The 10,330-nt window shown below is 41.5% G+C and overlaps 1 protein-coding gene across 1 annotated transcript; it reads right to left on the bottom strand.

Annotated features, from left to right (window-relative positions):
- Positions 1-449: 449 nt before the first annotated feature.
- Positions 450-8,984, bottom strand: LOC109897301 (galanin receptor type 2). The gene is made up of 3 exons (XM_031834086.1): positions 8,792-8,984; positions 4,335-4,729; positions 450-2,600 (listed from the first exon to the last, which is right to left on the bottom strand). The coding sequence occupies exons 2-3, from the start codon at positions 4,706-4,708 to the stop codon at positions 1,847-1,849; spliced, it is 1,128 nt and encodes a 375-aa protein (XP_031689946.1). The 5' UTR covers positions 4,709-4,729; positions 8,792-8,984; the 3' UTR covers positions 450-1,846.
- Between the last annotated feature and the right edge of the window lie 1,346 nt (positions 8,985-10,330).

The raw sequence follows: 10,330 nt of genomic DNA, 5'->3' as shown, positions 1-10,330 counted from the left end.
TTCTAAACATCTCAGTACTGTACTTATGAATACTGATGTAGGGACTGAAATCCCATGTAGGGATAAAAAGCAATTCCCATGAAAGCAATTGTTATTCCTCCAGGCGGAATTTGCTTTTAATTAGTCATACTGAGAAGTTAGAGATGTTGAAAATCTACAGCATATGGGCTAAGATACCCATGAGGTGGTAAGCTATTTGTTTCATGTTAATAAGCTGAACCAATTGAGCTTTTAAAGCATGGTCTGTTAGAGCTTGAATGTTTAGAACACACAATATTTGTTTGTCTTAGTTTAAACGCATTGCTTATGAATAGCTACATTACACGAACGTACCTTTCATAAAAAACTACATAGGGATATGTCTAGGTTTAGGGTTGAACCCAGGGTTGTGCACATGAAGCTAGGATTAGGGTTTGATATGTTACCAATAATAGCATTAAAGACCGCGACAAAAAAAAAACATTTTATTTGTTAATTGATATTTACATCCACTTCTAAAATGTTTAGCCAATATTTAACCAAATACATAATCTCATCCAATACACATAAACAAGTTAGAGAAGTACATAAAGTACAGACATAAGGAAGTGTCACAAAGGCGAAAACAAATAATACAGAAAGCACATTGCATTTTGACAAAATTGCAGGGTATAAAGGAGAGTTCTAAATATAAAATATACACCTTTCTGTTCTGGCCTTTTGCAGGAAAATCAGTCCTGCTGGTGGAAAATTGCATTTCTTGGAATTTCTAAATGAGAGGGAGAGTAAGAACATGAGAGGCAGGGTAGTTTAACACAGCAGTGAGGTAGTATACAAGCTTTTAAGGAGACTCAACTAGAAAAGGGGAAACTAGGAAAGTGAAGAAAGCAAACAGAGAAAAGAGACATTTGACTTCATAGAGTTTAACAGACAGATTAGATAATACAAGTGAATAGAGGCCATAAAGGATAATATAGGTAGCAGCATGGCATTTACAACAGCAACACAACTCTTAAGTGACTGAGTTCAGTAAACATCAGAGAGAATCATGCGAAAAATACAAATATGTGCAAAGCAAAAAGATACCACCACCAGCCTAATACATTTGAACCTATAGAGATCCTATTTGTAGGTTGCACCTCCATCACTCGGTCGCGTCATGCCATTGTTATGAGCATTCTCAAGCCGCCCTCTTGAGATTAAACACATTCATTCTGAACGTAGGGAAATGACTGCTTCATCTAAATTACAATGACGTTGCAAATATTTAGTAGGACACAACTATGCCATCATTATCATTTCATAAAATGTACTTTAGACAGAGGGTAATGTTGTCATTAGCTAGCAAAGTTTGTTGAAAATAGCTAGCAATGCTAAACTTAGCTAGCTAAAATCCGGTGATCTCCACTCAATCTTAGCTTGCTAGCTAACGTTATTCTGCAAGTCCATCTGATGACATCAAAATGATGACAAAAGGTTTTCCTACTAATTAATTTGAAATGTAATTGTATTTCCAAGCCATTGTAATGCACTTGATGATATCTTCCTCAGCGCTCATTGATAATGCATAGAGTAGAATGCTCAGTCGGCATCAGTTCTAAAACAAATGTTCAAACCAATATTGTGATGAAACATAGGTGCAACCCATAAATTAAATGACTAGTAGTCTAATTTATAATTCTCTATTTGAACCATTCTCATGTTTGTTTTTTTAAGGATCATGCTCTCTTTACCCTCTCATCAAATTCTCAGTTGTCACCATCTCAAAAACCGAGATACTGTCATCATTGAGTTTCCCTTTGAGGTTGGAAAGCAAAGTATTTGTGATAAGGCAATCTGCACAGTCCTTTACCATAGGCCTCATCATTCAAGGCTGTTTCTGGAAATGGCTTATAGTTGCTTCCCTCGGCTCGGCGATGGGCCGGCTGCTCATCTCACAGTCATTTTGTCGTACATTGTCCTCATTCATTTGTGACACTTCTGTGGACCCCGCCTGGAACCCAGGCACTGTGTTGGCCACATGTACCACATGCACTTTGTTCCTGCCGTTCTTACTGAGAATGCAGCTGAACACCTTCTTGAAACCTTTGCGAAAGTGCTTGGACACCAAGGCGTACACAATGGGGTTGAGGCAGGAGTTGGCGTAGGCCATGCAGTGAGAGAGGATCCTGAATGCGTATGTGGTCTGGTTGAAGGGGAAGTCTCCGTACAGATAGCATAGGATCACCACATGATAGGGCAGCCAGCATAAGCAGAAGAGCACTGTGACGATGATGATCATTTTGGTGACTTTGCGCTTAGCCCTCTTGGACTCCGACATCCCGTCCAGAGGGTCCACAGCAGTCCACAGGTACTTGATGGTTCTGGTGTAGGACAGGCTCACGATGAGCACAGGGATCACATAACCAAACACAAAGGTGCAAGTATCCAGCACCTTGCGGTTGTACTCCTCCCAACCTGGAACACAAACGTTACTGTTGGCGTAATCTATGAGGTCATAGTAGCTCAAATACGGTCCTGCGAAGATCAATGATAGTCCCCAGATGACTACCATGGCAACCACGGCATTACAGGGCGTTCTCAACTCTCTAGAGCGAAGAGGGTAGCGAATGGCCAGATACCTAGACCAAACAGAAAGACTTAGTTACATATTGTATTAAAACATAATGCCATGAATCAATATACACTGAGTGTACAAACCTTTCTAATATTGAGTTTTACCCCACCCACCATTTTGCCCTCAGAATAACCTAAATTCTTCGGGACATGGACTCTACAAGGTTTCGAATGAGTTCCACAGGGATGCTGGCCCATGTTGACTCCAATCCTCCCCATAGTTGTGCCAAGTTGACTGGATGTACTTTAGGTGGTGGACCATTCTTGTTACACACGGGAAACTCATGGTCATGAAAAACCCAGAAGCATTGCAGATCTTGACACAAACCGGTGGACCTGGCACCTACCGTCATATCCCATTCAAAGACACTTAAACATTTTGTCTCGCCCATTCACACTCTGAATGGCACACACACAATCCACGTCTCAATTGTGTCTAGGCTTAAAATCCTTCTTTAACCTGCCTCCTCCCCTACATCTACACTGATTGAAGTGGATTTAACAAGTTACATCAATAAGGGATCATAGCTTCCACTTGGATTCACCTGGTCAGTCTATGTCATGGAAAGAGCAGGTGTTCCTAATGTTTTGTACACTCATTGTATATTGTTTGCTTTATATGTGTAATTGCAAGTCAACTGGGATTTCATTACACTCCACCTTCTAAATGGAATTAATTGTTTTTACTGTTGTGTTGCTTGCACAAAGACATACAAATATTATGAGCGCTTGCTTCTGGGGGTTAATAGACAAGAAGCACATTGGTGCTGCAAATGGAACTAATGAACGGGCAAACAGTGTGTGTGTATATTGCTCATCCCAAGCTGGCAGTGAAATAATTGCTGCTGGGTATTCTAGGTCTCAGCTGAAGCCTGAGTGGATGCTGATGCTTTTTCACATAGAGGACATCTATCAAATGAATGTTCCCCTACAAAAGGTAAACAACACCAGGGTTTCTGCTCCCTTATTTAATGTAAGAAAAAAAAGACCAGCTATTTTCACTAGTCTGAGCATAGCGAGGGCCCTGCAGAATCAACCATTTATGCAGGAAAGACATTTCATGTAGGGATAACACATTAGTGGTCTTTTACTGTACTCAGTCACAGATTCAGCCTCAATTTCAGGTCAAGACCTACTCTTTCATTTCCACATTTTAATGCAGATAAAATGCCCTTCCCTTGATCACATGAATACTGGGTTTCAATTAACGTGACCAACAGGGTTGCCAAAAAAGAAATGCCTGAACAGCATTCTCCCTATCTCCCTGTGAAAATGTTAAGGTGGTTTTGTAATAATGACCAGTGGATGACTACAGTATAGGTTACTGCCGTGTGCTTTGCTAAATGAGCGTCCATCCTCTTCTGTAGAGAGAGTATTGGGCGCTTGTATAGAGAGGAAGTGTGCTGGACTTTAATGAGGTGAGGGAAATAGTGACCTTGGCAATAGAACTCTGTACTATAATTGGCATTGACCTTTAGAGCTGCAGCACAGGTTATGTCTCTGTGCTTTCGGTTAGAACTCAACTGAATATAAATGACAAAATATTTCACAAATGAAGTATATTCCTATCAGCTCCTCGTTATGAGCCATAAAGAAGTAGTTAACCCCTAAATGATCATTAAGATCTTCCTTATGGAATTTGTATGCATGTAGAAACATTTGTATAGAGTATTTCAATGTTTTGAATTTTTTTAAATGTTAAATGAGACATTAGCCAACAAGAGCTACAGTGTACATACCTGTCAACCGAGACGGCGGCCAGCGTGAAGCTGCTGGCGTACATGGTGAGGTTGATGAAGAAGTGGACCACCTTGCACATGAAGGAGCCGAACACCCAGCCCTCCAGGGAGTAGATGGTGGCTTGGAAAGGCACGCAGAAAATGATGAAGAAGAAGTCGGCCACGCTGAGGTTGAGAATGAACAGGTTGGTGGTGTTGTATCCCACCTGGCCGCTGCGGAGGAGGACGGCCAGAACCAGACTGTTCCCAATGGTCCCCAGCAGGAATATGAGCGAGAACACAACGGGCACGATCACACTGGTGGGATTCAGCTGGTAGCTGTCCGATGTGTTCCAGTGCCCTGCTGTTTTGCTGAAGTCTTCCAGATCTGACATTTTGAGAGTATTTTAGAAGTTCTGGAAGAGAATGAGAGAAGTACACGATGTGGTTAATGCTGTTGAATTATGACTGCAATGGGGCTACAGGGACTTTAGGGAACACAATACTGATCATTTATAAACTTATATATTCACAAATGTTTTAAAACCAGTTCATTCAAATGTTCAAACCACGAGGATAGGGAGGAAAGTTCGTTAAATATTTCTCATAACACATAAATTTCTACTATGTCTCATGTCCTGAATCCCACATTGCGCAAATTTGAGCAACTATTTCCTTTTGGATGTTTTATTTGACAAGAATGGTGGATTGTGTTCCAACTGTGAGGATACAAATTTTAAAAAGACAACCATGTATTTTCATAACAGGGAGCCGATGCATGCTCAGACTACCCAAGAGACCTGTCCACTCCGCTTGTGTCTTTTCTATAGCCTTCCCACCCAAAGTGACCTGGTTATCCTCTTGCATTTATCCTCATAGCATGAAGATGCACACATCCATTGGCTGCTAAGCCATACCAGCAGCAAGGTCTATTAAAAATTGAGTAGGGAGAGATGCTGATATATTCAAGTCATCATTTAAGCTTTGATTATTTGAATCAGCCATGTAGTGCTAGGGCAAAAAAACAAAACGAGTTTGGTTTTACATACTGATGAAATCAGCATATCAGATCACATGTGATTACAGTAGGCCTTGCCAGCACAATGGCTTTGGAGTGTGCCTCAATAACGTTTCAACGATGCCCACGTTTTAATGGAAATGGTTGAAATGACATGACACACATACACAATCACTAATATTATTCAAATGCAGATTCAGACGAAACCATGAAAGATGATGCAGAAGTTGATTTGTTAGTATGAGAGTGATTACATTGTACTGTATGAAAGCTTAAGGTAGGCCTATACAGTGGAGGCTTGTTTGAGTCTACAGTTCTGCAGTCATTATTTGTGAACTACACTAGAAATAAACATGCATACTGTACTTCCTAACACCATGCAGATAGTAAATCAGTCTATATATGAGGACCATGCATACTGACATCATTGGACCATTCTCACTCTATTTTTCCTGTTCAATGTTCATGTTGGACCAACGATGAGTGTTGGTAAATTGGCACTTGCTGTAAGTGCCACTCTGGACAAAGTATGGCTCATCCTCCAAAATACAGCAGAAGCTGCTCGTGCAATCCACCATTTCACTCACTGTAATTCATATTTTTGCTACGCTATGTCACTATCGGGATATATCATGAAAGGAGTAAAACATTGATGGTGTTGTAGATTTTACAGTTATTGTGTAGGGTTCGGTTAAGCTAGTTTGCTCTACTTCCACTGAGGTCCAAAACCTACTTGTTATCAGAGATTTGTTATCAGTTATACCATTAAACCACAGGAAAAATAGGTTACAATAAATCTGTTGGCTTGGATTGTACTTGTCTAGCATCAACTTGACAGCTCTTAGAAAACCCACATTTCTCAAAGCAGAGCTGTACCGCCATACACCTCCACCTCATAGATCTCCATCAGCCTACGCCAGACCCATCGCTCCTCATAACAAAACTGGACCTGATCCAGCACAGGACTGACTGATCTCTACCGTACCATGAACATGACAAGTCAGATGTCAAGACGACAGGTGCTGTAACCAACTTTAAATAGCCATGACAGAGAGTATTGTTTCAGCCAACTAATTGGCTGGGGATCCTATTAGGTTGTGACATGACTGCTAAGTCGGTTGCCAAGCTGTCATCTGCTGTCATGATTGGTCTGATGCGACATTATTGTTATTACAGTTTTACATATTTGTGACAGAGGATTCAAGTCCCACGTTAAAATAACGACAACTGTAAAGGCTCCGTAGCGCATTCATATTGTCTTAAAACAAACGACTTGGATTCTTCCCAAATCGTTCATAAGTCCTACTATATTAAGGGTGATATGAAAGTACATCTGGTGATTTGTCAGTGTGCAGCATCCTGCCTTTCCCACCCTTTCAATTGCATGCCATTGGCTTGATCTCTGTGGGTTAATTTCGGGACCGTGAAAGCCTTAAAAATAATATTTTGTCAAATCACTGTCAAATTATTATTACATCCGCTGAAAGTCAGGTATTTGAAAGCCTAGCGGTTAGCACGTTGGAGCCAGTGACCGAAAGGTTGCTGGTCGGAAAACCTGAGCCGACAAGGTGAAAAATCTGTCGATGTGCCCTAATTTGCTCCAGGGGCGATGTACTACTATGGTTGACTCTTCTTACATATTTCTCATATTGGCCTTGGAGCAGTACTATAGCATACAGGAAACCCCCTTTAAAAGGTCTCATTCACTGAATGCTTTCTGGCTGATAGGAATGGGAAACAGTCTCTCTCTAAACACTGTCTTTCTACCACCTATTAAATCTCTTACAGACTCCATATTAAATCTAATTGGAATATCTGGGAGATGACAATTACAGTGGCAAACACTGACTCAACCTGGGAACACAAACACAAAGAAGCAAACATAGTGGAACGAGCACATCCAAACACGTCACAAACATACCTCAAATCTTCCATAATCAAATACAAAGAAAATAGGAATTTTACATGTACAGTATTGTGCCCTTTTATTCCAAATGAGGCTTTTGGAGAACAGGATTAAATTGAATATACCCAATAATGAAAACATAGATTTTCCTAACACAACATCACATTTGTAATCACAGTAGGCTGCCTTTGCCCACTGTTCTCCACACATTGCCAATATGTGACCTTGAATAATAATGAAAAAGCAAACTGTCAACATAACTCTGTGGCTAATGGCCGATTACCAAAAGAGGGAGGGCGGTTATGTGAAATACACCAAATTATTTAAAATAAACTCTGAGGTATCCTCAATGGAGTTGTATGAAACAATAAGTAAGTAGTTCTGGTATTTAAATCAATGCTCTCTAGCCTACCACTTTAGCTTTACCGCTACGATCTATATTCCATTTCCAAGAGGCGTCTCACCACTCCTGTTGTCAAGAGTCAGAGCCCAGACTCAGCTCCTCAGCAAGCCAAACTCCCAGGGGGAAACAATCTTGACATACATGTCATTTGAGCTGGCTGACAGGAAGAGCAGCATGACAGCCATGTCATTTGAGCTGGCTGACAGGAAGAGCAGCATGACAGCCAGCCTGAGAGGCAGGCAGAGAGGACGAGCTAGAAGAGCTATCGAGCTAATCCCTTAGCGTGTGTGAACCAACAGTTGGAGAGGATGCAGAATTTGCCTCTCATCTTGAGTCATGATGATGGTTTTGTGTGGAATTACAGCAGTGTTGGACCATAAGAGGAGGGTAAATGACAGGATATAATAAACATACAATTTTCTGCTTTTCCTTGTCACGGATGTGCAATTGCAGCAGACGACCACACCGAGTTCCACTCAGCTAAAAACAAGAAGAAGCAGCTCCAGTGGACATGTGATCATCAACACTGGACAATTGAGGAGTGGAAATACGTCGCTTGGAACATGACAGCGAGTCCAGTTTACTTGAGTGGCTTGCTCAGTCCCCAGAGCTCAACTCTATAGGGCATCTTTGGGATGAGATGGAATGGGCTGTTTGCAGCATGAGTATACTGCTGGCCCATCTGCAGAAACTGCGTGATGCCATCGCATCAGCATGGACCAACATCCCGGTGGAGCGTTTCTGACACCTTGTAGAATTCCCCATAGAATTCAGGCTGTTCTGGAGGCAAGGGGGGTCCGACCCGGTACCAGAAGGGTGTACCTAATAAACTGTCCGGTGAGTGTAGATCAGTGGAATAAATATGTTTATAATGAACAAATGTAATTAAACAAAATGAAGGTGAAGACACAGACAACATGTAACCAAACTTCTGAAGCACATTCTCATTGTAACAGTAAGAGTAGTTCATTTCCATCTAGCATCCCACATTCCAGTGGTCGGCTGTTATGCACCTCCTCACAACAGAATATGGTAAATGCATTTGAAACCTTTAGAAGAATTGCTTTCTAAATATTTGAAGGCGTTTGTGTATGAATGTAGACACATCATGCAAATTAGAAGTAGATGTATTTAGGGTGATTTTTACTTACCAGGATTACTGGCAAACTATATATCCGTTGTTCAAATGTCCTGTTTATGTTTGTTGTGTCCTGCTACCCTCAACAGAAAAACAATGCTGCTCATGCTAATATCTGCTCCATAGCCTGAGCTCTCTCTCTCCTCCCTCTCCTCCGTTGCACATTGATATTCTGCCTGGATATCTCTCTCTCCCTCTCTTCCTCTCCCTCCCTCCCTCCCTCCCTCCCTCCCTCCCTCCCTCCCTCCCTCCCTCCCTCCCTCCCTCCCTCCCTCCCTCCCTCCCTCCCTCCCTCCCTCCCTCCCTCCCTCCCTCCCTCTCTCTCTCTCTCTCTCTCTCTCTCTCTCTCTCTCTCTCTCTCTCTCTCTCTCTCTCTCTCTCTCTCTCTCTCAGTTCAACCCTTCCCTTTCCCCCTCTCACAAAGGCTCCTCCTCCACATTTAATTGAATGTTCACACTTCACTGCAGAAGAGGTGCATTGTGTTTTACACACTGCCGTCCGTACTGGAGCAAGGCTTAACAACCACTGTTTATTATCAGCTAGTGGGATAAAGGAATAACCTCAAGCAATATTGTCAATCAGTCAAGCCCCTGCTGGACCCAGACTACGGCACTACGGCTGGAACTCATCAGCTATTAATGTGGTGCAAAGTTTTCCATAAATGCATCATTATGGCAACTTTGACTGGTAGCTTATTGTGAACAGTAGCACAATGCAGCTCTCTTGGATTGTTCTCACTAATGTGTTGGGGGTGCTTGTCTTTAGGGGCTTTGAACTTGTGAACTCAGAAAAAGATGATATATGAATTGTTTGGTTGTGGGATCAAGTTGCAACGTTAGGGAATATGGCTTATGCTTTATGCTTTTCTAAACCTTTTGGATGACTATATACAGCAGCTTGATAAAGTTAGCCCCTATTGAAACGAGGTCTCTCATCCACATATATTACATTTCAATGTATTGGTCAAATAGATTTGTGTTGTGTGTGCTTTTCGTCAATGCGTGTATGCGTGTCTGTCTGCCCTGTGAGTGTTTACATCTAGGGTGACATGATATTGATATTCAGTCATCCGTACGGGCTCTCTTGATCTAAATCATCCATACTGTTAGCCTTAGATGTATACATCTGTTTGTAGAGTTCAGTCTCCAATCTTCCTAACATTTTGCTCTGTTTTCACTTCCAACATTTTGAAAACATAATTACTCCCACCTTGTAGCCTGCGAGAAACACTCACAACCAGCTCGTAATTACACACAGTTGGCTTGGTGTGTGTTATTATGCATTACAAAAATAGTATTATAGTTTTCTTTGTAATAATGACAACAGCACATTAAGCACATCTAAGTGGGAAATGATTCAGCTGAACAGGAATGAAAGCTTGACCTCCCAAAGCAGCCTCTTAACCAGTTGAGAAGGAGGCTTAATGCTCTTGCTTACAAATACTGTGAATTATGCATATTTGATCATACCCCGTGCTCAAGCGTTGCTTTAAAGGTCCAATGCAGCCACTTACATTACATCTCAATATTAAATAATTTCTGGGTAACCATTA

This window comes from Oncorhynchus kisutch, linkage group LG10 (assembly GCF_002021735.2).
Source record: "Oncorhynchus kisutch isolate 150728-3 linkage group LG10, Okis_V2, whole genome shotgun sequence".
Taxonomy (NCBI): domain Eukaryota; kingdom Metazoa; phylum Chordata; class Actinopteri; order Salmoniformes; family Salmonidae; genus Oncorhynchus; species Oncorhynchus kisutch.
The sequence above is the reverse complement of the archived record's forward strand: the minus strand, read 5'-3'. Positions and strand labels throughout refer to the sequence as shown.

What these genes read in the sequence shown, in the direction of transcription:
- LOC109897301 (XM_031834086.1), bottom strand. Translation starts at nt 4,708, where the DNA reads ATGTCAGATCTGGAAGACTTCAGCAAAACAGCAGGGCACTGGAACACA. An exon ending in GCCGCCGTCTCGGTTGACAG is followed by an intron (nt 2,601 to 4,334) that starts GTATGTACACTG and finishes TGTTTGGTCTAG; the next exon opens with GTATCTGGCCATTCGCTACC.